Below are 25,189 nucleotides of genomic sequence, written 5' to 3'. Positions count from 1 at the left end.
TAAATATATAATTAAATACTAAAATTTTCCTGACAAAATACCATAAAATATTATTTTAAGGCTCATAAAACTCATAAAATATTTTTGGCTAAAAAGATTGGTATCTCGTCCGTCCACGGTCCCGTCTACGCTATCAAATCAATAAAATTCTCAAAATCTAGAAATTCTAAAATTGCGGGTTGGCGTAGAGCTTCTGGAGCTTGTTTCCGTTGTGGAGAGACTGGTCATATCCAGAGGGATTGTCCACTATCTGGGGGAGGCGGTTCTGGTTCAGGATCTGGTTCTCAGGCCACCGTTCAGCAGAGGTCGCAGGGACAGCCTGCTGGGAGTTCTCATTTGAGGACACGAGCTTCTGGCCAGGTGTTTGCCCTGAGACATGATCAGGCAGTGGAGGAGAATGAGAAAGTCATCGCAGGTACATTTTTGCTTTATGGTATATCTGCTCTTGTACTTATTGACACTGGTGCATCTCATTCCTTCATTTCTGCACGTTTTGTTATGAGACATAAGTTAATTGCATGTATAAGTTCTGTTTAGTAGGTGATCCAGGTAAGGGTCACTACAGACCTACAAGACACGATTGGTCGCAAAAGGTTATACTCAAAGACAAGGAGTTGACTATGATGAAACCTTTTCACCAGTCGCAATGTTCAAGTCCATAAGAATCCTTATTGCCATAGCAGCTTGGTATGACTATGAGATATGACAAATGGATGTGAAGACTGCATTTCTTAATGGAAACATTAAGGAAGAAATCTATATGATGCTGCCTGAGGGATTCACATCCATGGGAAGCGAGCATAAGGTATGCAAGCTTCAGAGATCAATTTATGGACTCAAACAGGAATCAAGAAGTTGGAACCAGAAATTTGATGAAACAATAAAGGATTTTGGTTTCATCAAGAACCCGGAGGAACCACGCGTGTACAAGAAAGTAGTTAAGGATGCTGTGACATTCTTAGTACTTTATGTTGATGACATCCTACTCATTGGGAATGATGTAGGGATGTTGCAGTCAACAAAGATATGGTTATCAGGTAGATTCTCGATGAAGGATTTGGGTGAGACATCCTATATTCTTGGAATACAGATCTATAGAGATAGATCTAAGAGAATGATAGGACTCACTCAAGCAGCCTACATCGACACCATATTGAAAAGGTTTTCTATGGATGAGTCCAAGAGAGGACATCTACCTATGTATCATGGAGTTTCTCAATCCAAGTCTATGTCTCCCAAGACTGACGAAGAGATAGAGAAAATGACACACATACCATATTCATCAGCCATAGGTAGTATCATGTATGGGATGATATCTACCAGACCGGATGTAGCTTTTGCTCTGAGTGTCATGAGCAAATATCAGGCCAATCCCAGTCAAATGCATTGGAAAGCTGTGAAGGATATTCTAAAGTACTTGAGAAGGACTAAGAATATATTCATGGTTTATGGAGGAAGAGAATTGAAATTGGAAGGCTATACCGACTCTAGCTTCCAAAGTGACGTGGATGACTCGAAGTCAACCTCTGGATTTGTATTCATGCTCAATGGCGGTGCTGTCTCTTGGAAGAGTTCCAAGCAGGACACCACAGCAGATTCCACCACTGAGGCAGAATACATTGCAGTATCAGCTGTTGCTAAAGAGGTCGTTTGGATGAGGAATTTCGTCCAAGAGTTGGGCGTAATTCCTGAAGCTGTTGGTCCAGTCCCGGTGTACTGTGACAACACTGGTGCCATTGCTCAGGCAAAGGAACCAAGGTCTCATCAAAGATCCAAACATATACTGAGGAAATACCACATCATCCGGGAGATCGTGGAAAGAGGAGACATCACTGTCGAGAGAGTGGCCTCTGCAGACAATATCGCTGATCCACTTACTAAGCCCTTGCCAGTACCATTGTTTGACAAACATCGCGAAGCAATGAGACTACGTAGTATGACTAGTTGGCTATAGGGAAAGTGGGAGATTGAAAGAGTTGATGCCCCGCTAGCCAAGTTGTGGCTAAGGGCTTTGAGAGTCTCTTATTGTAAACAATATTTGTTTAATATAATTTACATTCATTAATGGCATTTTCTTTATCTTTCTTCATAATGTTATATTGTGATATACTATTGTTGTTTTGATAAAGACCTTGAATATACTATAGTGTAAGTAAAATGAGATAGTGAATAAAGAGAGATCACGATCATGAAACACATCTTATAGTCACTGTATATTCTAAACAGTTCCTAGTCAATTGAGTCGTCCGCAAATAAGGATAAGGATCGCTCGAGATCGAGACTAGCATTTGCGATGCCAAGTACCACGTTTCATTGGTATGGAACATAGAGATGTTCAAAGCATGCAAATGGATATTCATATGATGAATGATCAACCTACCCTATTCGGACTTTCCAAGTGGTTATTATTAATTGAGTGGATAAGTCCGCGGTTTTGGTTGTACACCATTAGTCCTTATTACTTGAAACATCATGGAGACTCTATATTCTAGTACTGTACTTTGACTCGTTTACCGACTCTACGAGGGTCATCAGGTGTCGGGATTGGGTACAGTTATGACACATATAGGAGTCGATGCTTTGTTGTCAAGGATTCACCACACGCTTGTGAGTGTGGATATCCTATGCGATCTGAGGAGATATTAGTGTGACAAATCTCTGGCCAGAGTACTCAATGTGATTTAGGTTACTTGGTTTCCTAGTAGCACATGCGATGTCACTATTTGATCTTCAAGATGCATTGCATAGTTATCGAATCTCGAACGACTCTTAATGTACCAATGGTTGTTGATTCGATCGAGATATATGGATGAAGGGACCGTACTGTACGCTAACCAAAACCTACTGGTTCTTGCAGGCACTATCAGTGATACCTAGGGAATAATGGGGCGATGTTGCTAGGCGCTCTTACCATGATTCGATGGGTAAGTCGGAAATTGTTTTTCCGAGTCACAAGGAGTTGTGAGCCCATGGCTAGCTGTATCCCTGAACCATTGATGGTTACATAAGTAATGGATTACTAATCCCCGTTGAGATAGTTAAATTTAAAGAGTTAAATTTAATGAAAGAGAAGTTGAACTTCTAAACTAAAGGGAATGGAATTTCCTAAAATGACATAGGGATGGGCATTTTTGGAAATCACTGAATTCAGATTCAGAAAAATTATCTTGACTTTAAAAGGTGCAGAAATGGTTTCTGTGCACATTGGTGAAATCAGTTTATCAATCGGAGTCATGATGAATTTTATATTAATTTCTATAATAACAGGCTTGGCTTGTTGGGTTTAAGTTATGGATTATGGGCCCTAAGGAGTTAGTGTCCTAATACACTTATAACTTAATCCAGCCTAGAAATTATATATATATATATATATATATATATATATATATATATATATATATATATATATATATATGCATGTGATTTTCAAAAATATCATTCATTCCAACCTTGTGTTTTTCGAAAATCACTCATAATATTTCAAGGGGAATTTTCGAATTCCTCTACTCCTTTTTGAGAGAATTCAGTCTGTGGTTTTTATGAAAAATTACATTCTGAATTGACAGATCAAATCTGTTTAATCTCTTCGATAAACATCTGATTGATTTCTAGTGCAATCAATCAGAGGGTTTTAGTTTTCTGTTCGTGGACCTAATTCCGGAGATTGATCACGCAAGTCATCAGTTCCTGGGATTTACAACAAGAGCAGATTTAATCTGTTGGAGTCCATAATCAAGCCATAGCTTGAAGAGGTAAAATATTAATTGTTATTATTATTTTACTTGCATAATTTAATCGTTAGGATTTGATACCCATGATATGGAATCGTTCCATATAAAAATTTTAAACTTCCGCTGCACCGGGTATCAGATCTATGATCTGAAAACGTGTTCCAACAGTCTTGTACTCTGTATTTCTGGACACCCTATTACATGGGGCAGGTTTGCGATTGGATGAGGCGGGTGGATAGGGCTAGGCAGTGGTTGGCCAGCTGGAGCTTCGCCTAGGGTTTATCTTTCTGTTGTATTGGGTTGATACAACTGTTCAATTTGGTCGTATAAACTTTTTGGGTGTTTACAGATTCCTTTCCTTGGGATTGTATATTGTTTATTGTTTCCGCAGCTTAATTCTGGTTTACTGTTTGATTCAGTTAATTGCATGTCTAAGTTCTGTTTAGTAGGTGATCTCGGTAAGGGTCACTGCAGCACCAGTCCCGTGTACTTATCTGTCTCATGAGCCATGTTTGGAAAGACCCTCTCCGGAGCCCGAACCGAAGCACCAATCCCATGTTTGCCACCACAAAGACACATAAGACATCAAAAGCATTTTCATACATTAACATGTCATATCATGCTTCATCATCTTTCATTTCATCATAACTTATCATTCATCATATCATTTCATTCATTATGAAACGTCATTGTTTCATCGTAACTTCCATCATCACTTTCATTTCGTGAACATACAACTTTACTCAATAACTTCATGCATGTCATAGATGATGAAAATCATACTTTTATATTGAACATAGGTTTCATGAATGAAACTTAAACATGTACATGCATCACATAACATAATCGGTCCACGTATGTCGTTCTTTTCATTCTTGACGTAAAACTTGAAAATTTTTGCATAGGAACTCTTAAAAATACTTAAAATACCTTAATACATCATAAACATGCATTTATAACTTAAAAACGTGCAAGAAATATTTTTGGACAGAGCACAACTCGCTCGAGCGGTAAAAGACTCTCGCTCAAGCGAGACCTGTTTTGGTCTCACATATTGCAGGCAATGAAACTCTATTGTACAGTTGAAATTTGGAAACGTGGTAAACATGGAAGTTGTAGATATTTATCTTGGCTTTCCAATGCCGAAAACCTCATTGAAATTGGATTTTTCAGTGAAAGTTTATGCTCATTCTCCCGAGATGTGTCACTGCCGGAAATTCAAACCACTCGACACACTTCGGGGCAATTTTGGCCAATTTTACAAATGATTTTGACAAAACTCAAAACATGAAAGTTGTATATAAATAAGCTATATTTCCAATAAAATTGGCCTCATATCATTTGAATCAATACACTAATTTTTATCTTCAAAAAATAATGAATGTCACTAATCCGGGACAATCCAGCACGTGCAACATTTCAAAGCTTTAACTCAAACTAACTCAATACTTCAAAATATGGTATTTTCTACTACTCTAGCTATATACTTTAATTAAAACATATCTTAGAACCTCATGAACTCAACAAAACTATAAAATAAACATGTATCTTTTGAATAAAACTCAATAACTTGACAAGAACGACTTATGCTTCACGATTTCATACCATCACATAACATGTTCTTCAAACCCTTCAAATCAAAACTTCATGCTCTTGAAATTATTGAAAATCATGCATACATATCTCAACATACATCTTTTCATATCAAAATAAATATATTTTGAATGGTGGTTTCAAAACCTTTAAAATTTGTACTTGCCTTTGATCTTTGAAGAACAAGATTAACTTGGACCTTGGTAGAGATCTAACCATACTCAAATAGAATCAAGACATGCTAAAGAGGTAACCGAAGGAAGATAAAATCCAAGATGTTGTTAAGCTATTCCTAAGATCAAAATAACACTTTTATATGGTGAGAATACACCAAGAATCAAAGACAAAATATAAAAAGAAAGGGTATAGAAAATCTGTGCAGAAATGTCTTACAAGATGGCTTCGATCTAGGCTGAAACATCCACCAAAAATAAAGATTCATAGCTCAAATCGAAGGTACGGATGTAAGGAAGATGACCCTTCAAACGGAATGAAGTTTGGACACCGGATGAAGAAGATATGAGTCGTATACGGCAGCTGCACATAGGGAGGCGAGGTGAAGGATGGAGAATCAGAAAGAAGGAGGAAGAAGATGGAGGAAAAGAATGGGGAATGGACCGTGTGATTGGGGTGAAAAATGAAAAAAATATTGATTGGTATGGGGTAGGAGAAGACAAAACCTTTAATTGAGATGGGGTAGGGGGGAAATAATAAGGGGCGGTGGTTGGAAATACTACATCAAACGTAGTTTGTTCAACGCACCTCAAACTGGACTAATAATATTTTCTATCCTCTCGATGATTAGAATAAAATTATAGCAATATTATACTAAAAATACTCGTGAAGTTATTTTCTACGATATTGTTCATATGCTAGTCTCATTTTATCAGTCCAAGATTAACTAAATCGTAAAAACATTTAGATATCTTGTATGAAATAAATATATATTAGGCATATACCTAATATCAATTAATTTAAATCATGAATCTACACTACATAAATGAAGTGCACAAAATCATTAAAATCATTTAACGAAATAAATAAACATATATTTTAATACATGAAATATCAACTTTTTAAATCATTCACACAACACATAAATATATTTAGTTGATAATAAAATTATAATCATAAATAATAAAATACAATAACTTAAAAATTCGTTTAAAATTCTTTTAATAAATCATGAATAGATTTATGGATTTTTTGGGTATTACAGTCCACAATACATAATTATTTACATATAAGCTCAACGTTGGATTTATGATCCAACATGCATCACACAATCCGCATCAGCATCTATACTTGCAAGATAATCCGCATACCACCGGTTATTCTCAGGACATTATAAATTTATAAATATGCAACAATTCATGGTATATTTAACTCCATCATATTAGAACAAGGTTGAGTGGCATATCATACATGCGTGGTATGATGACGATGAGGTTTGATGAAACGACTCGATCTAATAAAATACTAGAATTTTTTTTATAATAATAATAATAATACATATATGTATAAAAACTTAAAATTTAACATTTCTAAAAACTTAATATAAATGATGACCAAATATTTAATAAAATTCTCGAATCATGCAGTAATAAATTAATATCTCAACTATCGACTCCGATCTCTTTTCATTTGTTTTGGGTATTACCAAACCTAGCCAACTAACAATCCATAAACCATGCATCCATAATAAAATACTATTTTCAACCACCAAAAACGTGTAAATGCGGAAAACTTGTTTTCAAGTACTGATAAAATATCATGACATAAAATACGGATAGCATCGGTCATGGGTAACGTCTGCGTGTGAACTCATAGGCCATCACCGCTGATCGGAGCAACCGTGTCATCAACTATATCATCATACTCACATGCATCATATAAGCGTAGTGAACCTAGAGGCCCAGCATGTTTTATCTCATAATAACAAGGTTTAAAATTCATGCAACCACATAATCATACTAATACATATATTTTACATGAACATGCATGCATGATCTTGAAATTAATGCATCATAAGCATCTGTCATCATCACTCCATACATATAACATAACTAATCATACATAGCATAATTGAGCATGTCATCATCATAAACGGTATATGGTCATATCCATGAATGTGACTAATAACTGTGCCGACTGATCAGTCTAAAGAACCAACGTACTTGGCGGTGAATAATCACCTCTATGCTGGTAGTAAACCACCCATGTGCAGTCACATCACTTCAATTTCCATCAAAGATATTTTTCATGCTCAATACTCAATCATAAACACATCATAAAATTATTTCATGTATGCATGCACTTCAAATATGTCCGTAATATATATTTAATTAATTTCCATAATATACATATACTTATACTTAAAATAATCTTCATGCATAAAACAAATTAAATATATATTCTGGACTTAGTTATTTTTTATGGGATTGTCCAGACTGCTGGTCCCCTAGATTTAAGCCCATAAATTCTAAGACTGGCTCAATAACTTAATTTAAGCCCAAAAATCATAATTAAGCCCAAATAAAATACTTAAACATAATTGTATCCAAATAAAATATATAAGCCCAATAGCTTAATTTAAGCCCAATAATAATCACTGAGAGACCCAAAAATTTACTGACTAACCCAAAAATTTCCATGGGCTTCCAAGCCCATGAAAATTATTGGGCTTACTTAAATAAACATTTTTAAGGCCTAAAATAAAATAATTATAAGCCCAAATACATTTTTAATAATTAACTTAGCCCATTAAGCACTTAATTTAAATAATAACTTAAAAATAAAAATACCCGAGCCCGCCTAACTTAACCCAAATCCGGACCCAACTAACTTGACCCGTGACCCGACGGAATCGACCCGGATCACCCAGCCCGTTAGGCAGCCCAAAAGCTCATCACCTAACTTGTGCAGAAATCTGCACATGACCACTCTGAGCAGCTGTACCAATTCATTTTGTTCTCCTTGCTCCGGCCAACATTGGTCATGAAACCACCGCTTACACCTAGCCCACTTCTAGACGTTTCCAACAAGCCAAAAACCAGCCCAAACCATGACCTGAGCAGCTCACACGAAAGCTTTCACTCGGACCCTTTCCCAGATCGCGTGCAGACAGGAGCAACGACCGTATTTTTTATCGTGCCATCTGCTCCGACCACCAATGACCATGAAACCACTTCTCAATCTTAGCCAACATCTAGAGGGTTCAAACACTTCAAACCTCACCCCGAACCATGGCATGAGGAAGGAGAACAAAGTCTTCTTCCTCAGAACCATAACCTGCGCGGCTCTGTGCATCAGAAAGAAGAAGCTTCGGTTACAGCCTATGCACGAATTATGCCTTAAACTAGGACGACTCTAGGGACCCTAAGACACTTACCCAAACGTTGGACAACAGCCTGATCCATTTCGAAAATAACCTTCATTCTTGATGATTTTAGACATAAAAAAACCGATTACATAGATTATATGGTGTAAATAAGAGAATTCAACATGTCTTTGATTTTTATTTGAAGCATTAACGCATGTATGGACTCCGAAACGACGGATCTACGAAAACTCAATAAAAAATCTTGAATTCGGCTGTAGCCCGGGTGTCCCGAAATTTTTTCAAATTTTTGTATATATAAATTTTGAAAATTTTTGGATTAATTTAGTATTAGCCTGGGTAGCTCAATTGAAAATATTAAAAGATTCGGGAGCTTAAAGTTTTAGTCCGAGTATACTAGGAATCCTGGCTCTGCCATTGTATGGAGGCTTGTGTTTCTGCTGGAAAAACGTGGGGGAAGGTGGAAGAAGATGGAGGAGGCGGCTAGAAGGAGGAACGTGATATATAGAGGGATTTAGGGTAGATAATTCAAGATAATTACATAAATTAAGATAATTAGTTGTTATACCTTAATAATAAATTTAACACTAATAATAAAATATAATTCTGATAAAACTTAACCCAAATCCCGAAATTACATAATAAGGAATTTTTAAAAGTTAATAAAAATCATTAAAATGACTTATTTTGGGTAAAAATGGGCACACATATATATAAAATAATAAATACTATAATTTCCATGAAATAATACCTTAAAATAATATTTTAAGGCTCCTAAAAATCTCATAAAATATTTTGGATGAAAAACTAATATCTCGTTCGTCCACAGTTCCGTCTACGCGATAAAATTAATCATTTACTCAAAAATCTAAAAAATCAATAATTATGGGTTAATTGCTAAAATAATTTAAACCATGCACATAAATCACATAATAATACATAAATATCATTTAACCCACATTTATAAATTTTTAAATAATTATTTTCCTAAATTATGCATGCAAATTTACGTATTAAAATATCGGGTGCTACATTTGAAGTTAATATCTGCTTGTCTATTTGACCAACTGTAATGTCTTTCAAATACCCAAAATAACATAATAAAATCAATCATATCGAACAATATGCAAAGATAATAATTGATAAGTGTATTTTATACACTTAATTTATATATGCTTTTAATTATTAATTGCTTGTTTCGAGCAGATTTATGTGGGTATTTTGTTGTTTTTGTGTTTATAGTGAATTGTGGAATTTTGGGGAGAAAAGAATAATTATTGAATTTATTTGGAGAAATAAATTAAAGAGTAAAGAATGGAGAAAGAAGAAAAGAGAAGAAACGTAAAGAAGAGAAGAAGAGAAAGAATGAATAGTGTTGGGCTTTCTTATTGGGCTTATTGGTCAGCGCTTAATTGAGCGCTAATGGGGAAAAGAGGAAAGCTATCGCGCAAGATTTGGAAATTGGGAGAATTGAGATTTCGAGATCAAGGCGCGCCCGCGCCTTCACTTGAGCGCCCGCCCCGTCGCTGTGTTTTGGGAATTTTATTAAATCGAGAAATTTTTATGGGCTTGATTTTGTGGGCTTTTGTGCACGCTATAAAAGGATTTTTGTCAGACTTGAGAAAAGAGGAGCCGCCACACACGTACACTACAGAATATCAGAGAATTGATCGGGTGATTTTCTTGGAGATTTTCTGGAGCTTAATCTGAAGAACGAAGACGGAGTTTGATAGTCCGGACACGGCGTCGACGACGGATTTGTTTCTTATCTTTTACTTAATTCTGAACATGTTTGGATTTATTATTTATTGTTTTCAGAATTTTATTATGAACTAATTTTTATAGTCTAGAGGTCGGATGGAACCTGGTGTAGACGCTTTCATGAATTTTTGATTTTATTGAATTGGATTTCTTCTAGATTAATTGTTTTTTTCTAGAATTGATTGTCTTTTCAATTATCTGATCAATAATTGATTTGTTATATTTATTTGAAGTCATTGCTCGGGAGAGGGGATTTTGAATAGGACAATAGAAAATACACTGCTAATTATTTATACAGCTCAGGAGAGTGTATGATTTTAACAGAGCTTTTAAAGAGAACATTGTTTTGTGTTAGATCACTGCGATAAATTCTTAATAGGAATATTGGAATTGAATTGTAGTTGATAAATATTTTTTGTTGCTCGGGAGAGGGAAATAATAAACGTAAGTGTTCTTGGCTATTAATTGATTGGAATTCATGAAGATTAATTACTTAGGATTGATTGTTGTTGAAACCAGGTGAAATCTATACCTCTAGACCGTTTTTCTCTGATTGATTTTTAATCTGAAAGTTGTGTGTTGCTTTTAAATCTCTTAATTATTTTATTTTTATTGCAAAATCCTCAAAGTTTGATTTTCTAGATAAATTTTGGACTATTTTAATTACAAGTACTAAATATTTTCATTTTACTTCCTGTGGGATCGATATCTGAATTATTCACTATATTAAAACTTGACACTCGTACACTTGCGAGGAAATTTCACAACAATAATATTCCCAAATGATTACAATACTTGAACCATTACTCATGTTTTATACAATTTTTATTACAATCTCATGTAATAAATAATTTATCTAAAAGATTACACTGAAAAGATGTATAATACAACAATAACTAGTATATCAAATATCTGAAATATTTAATACATATGATTCAAATTTTTACAACTGAAATACTGTTTACAAAAAAACTTAATATAATTTTTAAATTTTTGCGGAATTATTTTATTCCGTCTACTGATCTTGAACGTGAAGTCTCCCGTCTACCATACACGAAAGTATCAATACATGCATGTCATCAAACCTCTTCCACGCAAGATCTAAAATATCTTACTAATCTACCGGATCTTTCCAATATTGTTGGGTTCCTTATCTGGTAGATGAGACAAGATCCTCCTGATAATCTCTCCAACTACTAGTGGAGAATCTTCAGGGTTGGCTTCCTTGGTCAAAGCTGAATGGATGACTATATGTCACACATTTCATTCAACTCTGAGAAGTGCCTGGAGTTTAAATCTGAATCTTCTCTTCCAGCTCCATCCTATTGGAATCCACATAAGGCGAAACTCTGATGCCAATCATGGCAATGACGATCTTGGAAAAACCTAGGTATCTTGATATTCCAATTCCTGTTACTACTATCGTCATTGTATCCAATTCATAACCTACAAAGATAACCCAAATATCAATACCATGTCCAAAGAATCTATTGTATGCTCTGATACCATAAATGTAGTGACCCAACCCGGAATCACCTACTAATCAGAAACTTAAGCTTGCAATTAAGTAATAAATAATCTTAATCAGAGAAAATGCGGAAACATTAAACAACTTAATACTAGTAAGATAAAATATAGTGGTCAACCCTGCAATCCTGTCTTGGTCACCACCTAATCCCCAAATCTCCAAGAGAACTACCTGCAACTGCTCGATCGAATGAGATGTTCAGACAAACAGAAAAAAACTGGACGTGAGCATAAAATGCTCAGCACGAGATTATGAGTATTGTAGTGACCCTGCATGGTATCACCTACTAACTGGAAACTAATAGCATGCATTAAACTTAATACAGCAAAATAACTTAACAGAGTAAGACATGCGGAAACAAAACCATAATTTACATATCAGCTTAGTAACATAATCCAGGCTTAAATCTGTAGTGATACAACCAAATCGAAATCTTAAACAGTAAACATTATACAGCTATATCGAATCCTGCTGTATAATAAAATCCTCAAGGCTCCTGCTCCTTAGTCCTGCCTTGAACTACCAGCTCCGTCCATCCTGCGACCTGCCCCATGGAATAGGGTGTCCAAGATAACAACTAGGACGTGAGCGCTAAAGCCCAGTACATAGACATAAGTAAACATATGTATATAATGCATGCAACATGATGACTGGTACAGGGTCATCTGAAAATCATGCTCAAAACCGGCGCCACATGAGTGCTGCCACCGCACGGATCAACCTCTGGGTGCAACCACACTCGTCTAGTACACCAGAGTAGACAGACATAAATGCCCCCACCGTCGCGATACTCTTAGTGACAGACTATCGAGTATAGAGCTGAGCGGCTCTATAGTCAGGTATAACAAGGTATAGGCTCAACGTGTATATGCACATGACATATGAATATAGAAAGCAGTAAATCATACATCATGCCATATAATAATACCAAATAAATGCAACATATAAACATGTATACTCGCTGGCAATCTCAGTCAATGTGTACGTACCTCTAGGCTAGTTCAAGTATAGTAAGATCCTAGGTTCCAAGCCTATATTCAAAAGTTTACCGTATCACTACATAAATTCTATAAGCCTTAACTAAGCTAATAAGTACTCCCAAAACTTAAATAGATTTCCGGACCATACCTTCGTCCGTAGTTAGCCCTTTGAAGTCGCTAGTCCCGGATGACTATAACCACACCTTGGTTATTCCAGAACCTCTATTATAACCGATAGGGCCCTCAAGTGTATATCTCACACTATATAACTGAAGAAAGAAACTCGGAAATTCGTAATTCAGAAATGAATCTGAGAAACCCTATTTATAGGCAAAATTCCCGGCCAGGATCGGAACTTCCGATTTCGGGATCGGAGCTTCCGATCCAGCTCATTGCGTGCATGCAAGACACGCCAGGATCGGAACTTCTTATCGGGCGATCGGAGCTTCCGATCTGCTCTACGTTCAACACTTGTCAAAACTCGCGGCTGAGTCATCGAACATTGCTGGCAGCCGGAGATCGGAACTTCCGTTCCTGGATCGGAGCTTCCGATCTCGTGCTTCCGCTGAGCTTCCGAAGTGGCTGGGATCGGAGCTTCCGATCTGGGTTCGGAGCTTTCGATCCGGCCCAAAGTCAAAAGCCCATATTCCCTTCCGAAGTCCAATAATACTCCGAAATTACTAACCCTTAATCATGTTTAACATATTATTATCTTAAAATGGAATCTGGGTTACTACAAGTATACCATGATTATATGTGCATGTATGCAAATGTATCGGGTACCAAGATACACAGGTCAAGAAACAAACTCATAAACCGGGCCCAGAGTATATAGCACGCTGCGCTGTCGCATCAGAAGGTGGCTCCTATACCCAGTACTGGATAATGGTGACCGATACTAGTACAAATATATAACCACAAGACTTACGTATCCAACCATCCACAACTCGTAGGGTGAGCACCCTACTACAGGATATCTCAAATATACAGGATCATGATGCTCATGTATGCAACATACTGTCATGACATGCTATACAAATAAAGTCATATAAAACATGCAACCACATAATACATGCATACTCAGTCTGGATATCTTGAACAGTACTTTCGTACTTTATTTACTAGGCAAACTACAACAGCTCTATGTCCAAGCTTATAGTCCATACTACAATGCAAAATATCTATGCATTATATCTATGCATTATAAGCTACCTCTGTCCATCTTCAGCCCGCTGATGACGACTGCCCCAGAACTTAGGCACCACTCCGCTGCGACTCCGGAGCACCCTGCCAACCCCTGGATCCACCAAGAAAGACACAAAAGCCCTCAAAACACTACACAACATGAGAGGAGAGCTAGGAAAAGGTGTGAAAAATGAGCTCCTCGACACCCCTATTTATAGACAACGATCGGACGGTCCGATCTACATGCTTTTTCCACGTGTCACGATATCGTTGACCCTGTTCTGCCACCTCATCGGACGGTCCGATCTCTAGATAGGACGAAAAATCAGTCACGTGTTGACACCAACTTGACACGCTAGAAATGCATGGCCTAAATAGATCAGACGTTTTGTTCCCAGTTCGGACGTTCTGATCTCCTCCGAAATTATTTTCAAATTTTCTTTAATTTAATCCATTTTAATCTCTTAATCCCTTCTTCAATCATATTCAGTCAATTAATCTTGTAAAATGAGACCAGACTACTACAGTAATACTCCCAAGAGGCTGTGATTGTAACTACGAACACTGTCCTTAAGAGAGAACGGTAACAATCGTAGTCTGATGGTGTACTCAGTAACACCATGAATTTTCACAATATCAGCTATTTCCAGAAAAAGTACGTAGATGCAAATTTGAATCTTTATTAGTTGCACCCTTAAATTGATTTTGTTGCACCATATTGATCAATATTGGCTTCAATTCAAAATTATTAGCAATGATAGTCTGCCGAGCAATTCCAAAATAGTGATTGCTTATCACCAGTTTAAAGTGAACTTTGATTGGCACCATAACAGTATTTCCACCTCTTCCTTTATTTTCAGTCATTTGTTTCAACTCTTCTCTTATTGCTTTTCTCAAGACTTTCGCAGTTTTTTCAATTTTCGGATCAAAGAGAAGTAAGTGATTGCTTTTTCGCATAAACTGCATAAACAAATGAAAGAAAACTTAAATTAGAACCAATAGAATAAAAAAAATGTTCTAAATCAAAATTAAGACTAATTAGCACAATTTAATATAAATCAGATAAAATTCATTCCTCGAAAACTGCGCCAAAAACTTGTTGCAAACTTTTCGCTCGCCAGCGTACGTTGTCAAATTATAATATAGGAATTAAGTTCAAGTCGATCTCACAGTAAATGAATAAAATGATATTATATTAACTACATATGTTTTTATTTTAACTTATTTTGAAACTTTTACAATTTTGTGTGTGTGTGTGTGTGTGTGTTACGTCGTATTAATTAAATATATTATCATCATTTAAATGATTTAGTTTGTTTGTTTGGATTTTTCTTTTTTCTTTTTTTTTTCTTTTTTTGAGTTGGAATGATTTTAGTATTTGAGGTAACTCCTACTAGACGAACCCAACTGGTCTCAAGTTTTATTTAGGTAGATTTATAAGTTTTTTTTTATAATTTTTCTGCTCGAAACAATTAAGTCTTGTGTCCATATTACATTATAAATTTATAATTTGTATGAAGATTCTACTTGTACTCTTAAACAAAATACCCAAAAAAAAAACTACAATTATCAAATTATATTTGTTAAAAAAAAAATTTCAAGTAGAGTGCTTTTTTGGTCGTATGCACTATATGCATACATTCGAGGAAAAGTAAAAAAACAAACAAGTTCTTTTAAACAACTTCATCTATAAACGCAGTGCTGAGCTTCAGACGAACTTGAAGATCCTCGTTTCCCAGGCTCCGTTGCTCCTCTTGTATTTGTTGTGCCGATGAATTTGCCTCTTCTCCACATTCATACAACTCTATCAGCTTCATTGTCGGAATCTCTGCAATAGCAAGTGGGATTTCCTCCAACGCCTCGCAGTACCGAATGATCAAACTCTCCAGTCTTGGAAAGTGAGAGCTCTCTGTTTCCCAATCGCACACATCTAAACTCTCTAAAAGCAAATATTTCAATTTCAAAAAACCCTCCTCTGCCGTATTCCACACTTTCCCATAGGTGGCTCCTCTCAGTTTCAACACTTCAAGATTCGGCAAACAACCGATTATGCTCATGTCCTTCCATGGAAGCTTCAACCAATTTAAAGTTAACTTCTTGATTGAATCTGGGAAGGCCTGGCCCCCGAGTAAAATCTTGCCGAAACCTCGGCAATTTAATGATTCGAGTAATTGGAGATGAACCAGATTGTTCAGCTGGTAGTAATTGTGCCGTGGGACGCTGATCTTTAGTTTCTTCAGGTTTGGAATTCTTTCGAGGACATTCTTGTCACAACGGAAGTTTCTTATAGTTGAGAGAGTTTGCAGGTTGTGTAAATATTGTGACCCCATGTTCATATCCGGGTCTAGGACTGACGGGGGATAGAGCAAAAGGGCTTCTTCTTTGATCTCAATATGCCTGAGATGTGGCGTTTCCCATATTGAAAATGGAAGATTTATAGGCCCAGCACCCTTACATGATGACACGACTAAAGTTTGTAGATTCCGAAATAAAACTATTGAGGAAGGAATGTCAATGAGGTTCCAATGAGATGGCAGAGTACTTCTTATAGCTATGTACCGAGAATAGTGGGAGCAGTCGTTTAAAATGTCATCTATCCTCGAAAATCTGAAGCAGATGTTAGGATCCTCCGCGCTCTCTGAAAACAAAGAACGAGTGAATGATGCCGATTTTGCTCTTTTATAGGTTTGACTTCTATAGTCAAATCTGCGCTCAAGACTCACAAGGCATCGTGCATTTTTTATGCTGATTTTTCTCCCCCGGACATATCGAGGGGCCTCTTCAAAGTCTCTCCGGTTCACCGGCGAGTTAATTCCTGGGCTGGCTCTTGTTACCAGCCAAAAGTTCTCTTTGTGAGCTTCCTTAATACACAAGTCCCTCAAGAGGTCATGAATGCTGCAACTTCTCATTTTACCATTGGATTTTCGAGTTTCAACCAAGATAAGGTTTCTGTCAACCAGATCCTTCAAGTATTCTTCCGCAGCCTCTTCCAAGCTTTTGGTCACAATGGGCTTTAGGAAACCCTCAGCAACCCACAATTTGATGAGTTGGGAGACGCGGATTTCACCATCTTTTGGAAAAGATCCCATGTAAAGGAAACATGGTTTTAGATGAACAGGCAAGTGTTTAAAACTCAAGTACAATACATTCAAGCAATGCTCGTCATTTTCAGAATTTACTATCGAGCTCAGGTGTTGTGCTACATACTCCCAATATTTTCTAGTAATGACAGATTTCGAAAGGAGTCCGCCAATCACAACAATGGCAAGAGGAAGCCCTTTACACTTTCTCGCAATCTGTTTCCCTGTATCCTCGAATTCGATAGGATAACTTTCTGGACCAAATACAACTTGACACAATAAACTCCAACTCTCATACTCATCTAAGAAATCCATTTTATAAGGGCTACACGAGCTCAACCAATGAGCCACATCCGATAGCCTAGTAGTCACCAGGATCCGACTTCTGTTTCCGTTGTCTGGTAAAAACATCTTTACCTCATCCCAGACTTGGATGCTCCAAACATCATCCATGACAATCAAATATTTCCTATCCCATAAACTTTTGTACAATTGTTCTCCTAATTGATCATCTCTCAATTCCTCAAAAGATTGAGCTGTGGTTTCTCGATAATCTCTCTCGAATGGTGCTTTAATCTGATGTAGAAGCCTTAGAATAATTTCTCGAACACTGTATTCTTGAGAAACAGTGATCCAAGCATGAACATGGAAATTATGTACGACGAATGGATTTTCAAACACATTTCTACAGAGAGTAGTCTTACCGATACCTCCCATCCCTGCAATAGTTAAGATCTGGCGTTTGGGTTGCCGTCCAGTGAGTTCATCCATCACTCGAATTAAATGTTTTTCGAATCCAACCATGCCGCTAATTTTGCCACCGGGAGGAAGTCCAGATGAGCTGGTGCCGGAATTTTTTCTTGAACATCGATCATCTTCCACGCCTTCCCTTTCTTTAACCCTCATAACCATGGAGTCAAATTCTTGAATTATTTCCTCTATCTTTTGGCAGAAGAGTATGGGAGGATGTGGAGACTTTCCAAGAATATCATCCACTAACTTGGTTTCTATTATATCTTCTGCTCGCAGATCCAAGTTTTTCATTTGATTTTCCAGATCTGAAGGTACTTCGATTCCTCGTCGATCACAATCTTCAAGAAATTCTTGCAAGAAACCAACCTTTTCGCCAAGGGATTCGATTTGCTGTTTATTGTAGAGTAAATGATTTCGAGAATGGCAGAAAATTTGATCAAAAGTTTGAGCAAGAGAGACTAGAGATACATAAGCCATATACATTGCTATATTAATTAGAAGAAAACAATAACTAGTAAACAAGAGTAGAGAGAATAATTGAAGCAATAACTAGCAGAAGGAGGATATCTATCCACTGCATATATACATTTTGTATCGTTTATGAACCATACAATCAATCATCTATCACCAATAATTCATCAAACAACCACCAATATAATATTAACGGGAATATTTAACCAATTAGCCTTCGTTTGACTAACATTTTGAAAAATAACTTTCATCCTTTTAATTCATTTAGTTTCACTTTTATGCCCTTTAAAATAAAAAACAAATTAAAAACGTTTAGCAGATAGAAAAAATCCATCATCTACCTTTCTAAATGTTTTTGGTTGTTGTTCACCAATTAAAATAGTGCAACACATAAATTAATCTCATTAGTTAGAAAAAAAAAAAAAGAAAAAATTCGATCTAATTATTTTATTTGTTATATGCTTATCGTACAAAAATTTCAAAGGCTCGGGACCCAAAAATTTGAAATTCACACACTACATGTAAGTCTTTGTTTCAAAATGAAAAAAAATAATAAAAAATTATATCGACATACAGATTTAGTTTGAAGAATAAAATTCATTGGAATAATTTAAAATTGCATCGAAATTCATATATTACCAATTAAAACAAGTTGTTACGATCTAAAACTCATCAACAAATGTTAATATCAAATGATCAGAGATTGATACCTTCAAATGTCTTATTACACGTTTTCGAAAATTGAAAATTCCAATAATAAATTACATGAAATAAAATCACAATAATATATCTATCTTAAGGCTTCTAGCTAAAGGCCTGCATCATATAAAATTTACGTAACTATTCGTAATTTAAGGATTCAGATTTAATATGTTCAAAATGTAGAAAAACCCCATAGATGAACTACAGTTGGCCATACCACAGTAAACCATGATTCAAAAGAGACAAAAACATGCAATAATCATAAAAAACACCCACCCTACAAAATCGTGCCTTCAAAATTACATCAAAGTTAGGTTGGTTAGCCTCCACTCGCTACTGCCTTTATAAATGCATGAGACCCATCAGATAATAAACTTTAAACAACCGACTTCTTCCTGCTCGCAAATTCTCCAACGGAAGGAATTCTTTTTTTCTTTGTTCTTCCTTTATGTACTTTAACCACATGAGGTAGTACAGTCATAGAAGCAATATCAGGAGGTATGTTCCATTCATTAGAGGGGGGGTACTGGATAAACTGTTTCTGTATAGGCCAATGTCCATACATTTTCGTGTAATAATGCGAGCATAATTCATAAATATTCATATTATGCTGACCTGCAGCTGCTTTAACATGTGAACACGGAAGTCTATCAATGTCAAAAACTCGGCAACGACATGTTCTTCTATTTAATCCCACAACCGCATCATTACCAACTCCAGTGACATGATATTCAAAGGTATTCAATTGGAAAACTTCCATTTTTTGTGACTCGATAAATCTTGATCGAACCGTTCTCTCAGCCCATGGAGTAAGATGTCCGGTTGAAGCAACAACAGCTATGCGGTGAGTATTAAACCATGATGAAATAAGATTTTGAATTGCATCCAACATAGCAATTATTGGAAGTTCACGAGCTTGTGCCAACTTTGCTTTGATTGATTCTGATCCATTGGTTGTCATTATATTATATCTTGAACCATGAAAATACGATCTTGCCCATTTTTTTCGATGAATGTTGTCTTCAAGATACTTTGTGATGGTTGGATAACTGTTATTCATCTCACCGTATAATTCATCAAACTCCATCTGTGTGTAAGCTTTAGCTGTTCGCATAAATAATGCAACTCCACCCGCTTTGGACTTCAGTCTTGTCTTGATGTTTTGTCCAAGATGCCACAAGCAATGACCATATTTTGCTTTCTTGTATACTGAGGCAACACCATTAATGATTCCTTTATGCCTATCAGAAATAAAAACCAGTTCATCATCATCAGGTATCCACTCATGCAATTTCTCAAAGAACCAAGTCCAAGATTCTTCACTTTCTGAATCAACAACTGCCCAAATAATGGGATATTGGTGGTGGTTTCCATCTTGTGCAGTTGCTATAAGCATAACACCTTTATATCTACCTTTCAAATATGTGCCATCAACCGATATGACCTTTCTCATGTATTTAAATCCATCAACACATATCCGGTATGCCAAGAACATGTATTTGAAGCTGTCATCCGAGTTTACCTTCAAATATGTTGTTGACCCGGGATTTACTTGCTTGAGCATATACAAGTACGCAGGGAGTAACCTAAAACTTTCAACAGGATCTCCTCTCAATTGATTTATAGCAAGTTTTTTCCCCTTCCACGCTTTGAAGTAGCTAATCTCTACACCATTATTTTGCATCTTTGTTCTTATTGCTTTTAAAGAAGGCATTTTTTGTTGCCCTCTAAAATTTTCTACTAATGTATCTGCTACTATAACTGCACTCGCTTGCCGGTGTCTCCTCCTCCTGTTAGCCAAGTCACAAGTATGCATATTGCAATAAGTCCGGATTGAAAAACGTGATGTCTCCTCATTCTTTCTCGCTACACGAACTTTCCAACTGCAAGTATCATCTACACATCTTACCCAATAAAGAGTTTTTGTGGATCTTACAACTCTCATCTCAAATGAAGCTTTCATGGCTATATTATGTGTAGAGACACGCACCGTGATCACCTACTATTCAGAAACTTAAGCATGCATTTAACTTAATCAAATAAAATATCAGAAATAACAGCGAAAACTTAAACAATAATAAAAATATTGTTTACAACCATATCGAATAAAACCAGTGTATTAACCCAAATACAACTGAAACAAAAGCTTAGACAATAACCCTGCTGGTCCTCCATCGCCTAAGCTCTCCTGGAACCACCCGCATCGTCCAGCCGCAGACTTGCCCCATGGAATAGGGTGTCCAGATACAACAAAGTACGGGACGTAAGCATGATAAGCTCAGTACGAGAGTATGAGTATACGGTATTATGTGTGCATGTATGCAAGTGAACTGGGTACCAAGACTCCCAGGTCAAGAAACAAGCTCATAGACCGGGCCCAGGGTATATAGCACGCTGCGCCGTCGCATCAGGAGGTGGCTCATATACCCAGTGGATAATGGTGACCTGATACTAGTACATGTGTCCAACCATAAGGTGACCTGACACAAGACTTACGTACCCAACCATCCACAAACTCGTAGGGTGAGCGCCCTACTACAGGATACCTCTAAGGTAAAAGCTCAAAATGCTCATGTATGCAACATACAGTCATGACATGCTGTATATATAAAGGCATAAAAAACATGCAATCACATAATCCATGCAAACACATAATACATGCATACTCAATCTGGATATCTCGAATAATACTTCTGTACCTCATACACTAGGCAAGCTAGACCAGCACTATGTCCAAGCCTACAGTCCGCACTACAATGCAAAGTACTCATGCATTACCACTTTATTCTAAAAGCCTTAACTACACTATAGCATACTCCCTATTTACTATAAGGAGCCAGAGCTATACCTGCGTCCGTCGTCAGCCCACTGATGACGATTGCCCCAGAACTTGGGCACCACTCCACCGTAACCCTGGAACGCCTCGTCAACCTCCGGACCAAGCCTAGGAAGGCCGAAAACACCCCAAAAAGCTCCTAGAATGCTCTAAAATCGAGAGAGAAAGAATATGATTTGGTGTGAAAAATGAGGCTCTCGGATGGCCTATTTATAAGCCACGATCGGAAGCTCCGATCGTAGGATCGGAAGCTCCAATCGGTGCATGTTTGCCACGTTTTGGACGACCGAGATCGGAAGCTCTGATCGCAGGATCAGAATCTCCGATCTCCTACATCTGGCCACGTGTTTAAATCTCCTTGACACCTGTTTCTGGTTGAGATCGGAAGCTTCGATCTCGGATTGGAAGCTCCGATCTGCCCGGAAGCTCCGAACTGTTTCTCATGTTTTCGAACTGGTTTTGGGCCCCCAAGACCCCCGGGACCTACCCCACCATTTTCGGACGTTTCGGATCTGATTTTCCACTTATTTTTACCAAATAAGGACTCCTTAAACATTTTTTGACACTTTTAAAATTATATGTCATTTTCTAACATGTTTAAAATCACTTAATCTTGTAAAATGGAACCGGGCTACTACATTCTCCCCCTACTTAAGATATTTCGTCCTCGAGCAATCTTAAGTACTGAATGCAGTAAAACACTGAATAAACATCTTTTATTCAAACTGATTCATTTTACAAGTTACAATCTGAAAATACAACAATTCAAAATAACTCTGGATAATCTGTACGCATACGACTCTCAAGTTCCCAAGTGGCCTCCTCAGTGCCTCGACGTTGCCACTGAACTAGAACAAGAGGAATGGTCTTGTTGCGTAACACCTTATCCTTATGACCTATGATACGCAAAGGTCTCTCCACGTATGTCAAATCCGAGTCCAACTGTACCTCAGACGGCTGTAAGATATGAGACTCATCCGCCACATACCGTCGTAACAGTGAAACATAGAACACGTCATGGATATTTGACAAATACGGTGGTAACGCCAACCTGTAAGCCAGATCTCCAACACTTTCCAGAATTTCAAATGGACCGATAAACTTAGAAGATAGCTTACCTTTGTGACCGAATCTAAAAATCCTGCGAAATGATGAGACTTTCAGGAATACTTTCTCACCCACCTCAAACTGTAAAGGTCTGCGCTTGACATTCGCATAACTAGCTTGTCGATCCTACGCAACCTTAATTCTCTTCTTGATCTGTCCAACAATATCAACAGCCTGCTGGACTAACTCTGGTCCCTCAACCTGTCGCTCCCCCACTTCCTCCCAGAACAGTGGAGTACACATCATCGCCCGTACAATGCCTCAAACGGAGCCATCCCAATACTGCGATGGTAACTATTGTTGTACGCGAACTCAATCAATGGCAACTGATCTTGCCATGCTGGACCAAAATCCATAGAACATGCTCGCAACATGTCTTCAAGAGTACGAATCGTGCGCTCTGACTGCCCGTCAGTCTCTGTGTGATATGTTGTACTCAAACTAAGAGTAGTACACATAGCGCGCTGAAGACTCCCCCAGAACCTGAAAGTAAACCTGGGATCTCGATTGCTGACGATGCTCACAGGAACTCCGTGCAATCGAACAATATCCTGGATGTACAATCGTGTCATCCTATCAAAAACTAAAGTCTCGGTTATAAGGAATGAAATGTGCTGACTTGTTGAGTCGGTCCACCACAACCCAGATAGCATCACAATTCCTCGAGCTTACCGGTAAATGGGTCACGAAGTCCATCGTGATCAACTCCCATTTCCACTCAGGAATAGGTAAACTGTGAAGCAACCCTCCAGGTCATCGGTGCTCTGCCTTGACCTGCTGACACACCAAATATCTAGAAACATATAGATACACACTCCTTTTCATTCCTTTCCACCAGAACCTGGTACACAAATCCTTGTACATCTTGTTGCTCCCCGGATGAATACTCAATTTAGAACGATGAGCCTGGGATAAAATCTCCTCCCTCAGAGTATCATCCTTTGGAACAACAATACGGCCAGATAAACAAAGAAAACCATCTGAATGATAATGGAATCCAGACGAACTATCATCCCTGGCTAAACGAGCCAAACGCTGGGTCTTCGGATCAGCCATCTGAGCATCTCGAATCCGAGAATACAAAGCAGGCTCAGATAAGATCGCAAACATCCGGATACTCTGCATACCTTTCTTATGCTTGAAGGTATACCCTGAAGAACAACAATCTTCAATTGCACTTGCCACAGAACAAGTCTGTAGTGCGGTCAGTCGCACCTTGCGGCTCAAGGCATCAGCAGTGAGATTAGCAGCTCCTGGATGATACTTGATTTCACAATCATAATCCTTAAGCAAATCCATCCAACGTATCTGTCTCATGTTCAATTCTGCCTGAGTAAACAAATACTTGAGACTTTTGTGGTCTGTGAAGATCTCAAATCTTTCTCCATAAAGATAATGACGCCAGATCTTCAATGCAAATACAATAGCTGTTAACTCAAGATCATGCACTGGGTAGTTATTTTTGTGAACTTTTAACTGTCTAGAGGCGTATGCAATCACATGCCCATTCTGAGTCAGGACATATCACAGTCCCTGAAGAGAAGCATCCGTGTACACTACATACCCTCCAGATCCAGACGGCAAAGCCAACACAGGCGCAGAAGTCAACCGTCTACGAAGTTCACAGAAATTCTCCTCACATTCTGAGGACCACTCAAAATTCACGCTCTTCCGAGTAAGTTGTGTCAAAGGTCGAGCGAGCTGCGAGAAATTCGCGATAAAGCGACGATAATATCCTGCTAGACCCAGAAAACTACGGATCTCAGCTACCATCGTCGGACGCAACCAGTTCATTACAGCCTCAATCTTGCTCGGATCCACAGAAACTCCATCTCTGGACATAATGTGGCCAAGAAACACCATTCGATCCAGCCAGAACTCACACTTACTCAATTTGGCGTACAACTGTCTATCCCTCAGAGTTTGCAATACCAGCCTCAAATGGTAAGCGTGTTCATTTACATCATGTGAATACACCAATATATCATCAATAAATACAACGACAAACTTGTCTAGAAATTCTCTGAATACACGATTCTTTAGATCCATAAATACAGCCGGTGCATTAGTCAATCCAAATGGCATTACTACCGAAGTACCCTACAATTGATCAAACAGATCA

General features: G+C 37.5%; 1 protein-coding gene across 1 annotated transcript; it reads right to left on the bottom strand.

The window, feature by feature from the left end:
• Positions 1-15,639: 15,639 nt before the first annotated feature.
• On the bottom strand, positions 15,640-18,483 carry LOC140880504 (putative late blight resistance protein homolog R1A-10). The gene is made up of 2 exons (XM_073285007.1): positions 17,903-18,483; positions 15,640-17,815 (listed from the first exon to the last, which is right to left on the bottom strand). Exons 1-2 carry the CDS (start codon positions 18,432-18,434, stop codon positions 15,792-15,794), a joined length of 2,556 nt encoding a protein of 851 aa, XP_073141108.1. The 5' UTR covers positions 18,435-18,483; the 3' UTR covers positions 15,640-15,791.
• Between the last annotated feature and the right edge of the window lie 6,706 nt (positions 18,484-25,189).

The sequence above is a fragment of the Henckelia pumila genome, chromosome 2, assembly GCF_033568475.1.
Source record: "Henckelia pumila isolate YLH828 chromosome 2, ASM3356847v2, whole genome shotgun sequence".
Classification (NCBI taxonomy): domain Eukaryota; kingdom Viridiplantae; phylum Streptophyta; class Magnoliopsida; order Lamiales; family Gesneriaceae; genus Henckelia; species Henckelia pumila.
This window is presented reverse-complemented; position numbering and strand designations above follow the sequence as displayed.

What these genes read in the sequence shown, in the direction of transcription:
- LOC140880504 (XM_073285007.1), bottom strand. Translation starts at nt 18,434, where the DNA reads ATGTATATGGCTTATGTATCTCTAGTCTCTCTTGCTCAAACTTTTGAT. An exon ending in TGCAGGGATGGGAGGTATCG is followed by an intron (nt 17,816 to 17,902) that starts GTAAGACTACTC and finishes CTGTTTCTCAAG; the next exon opens with AATACAGTGTTCGAGAAATT.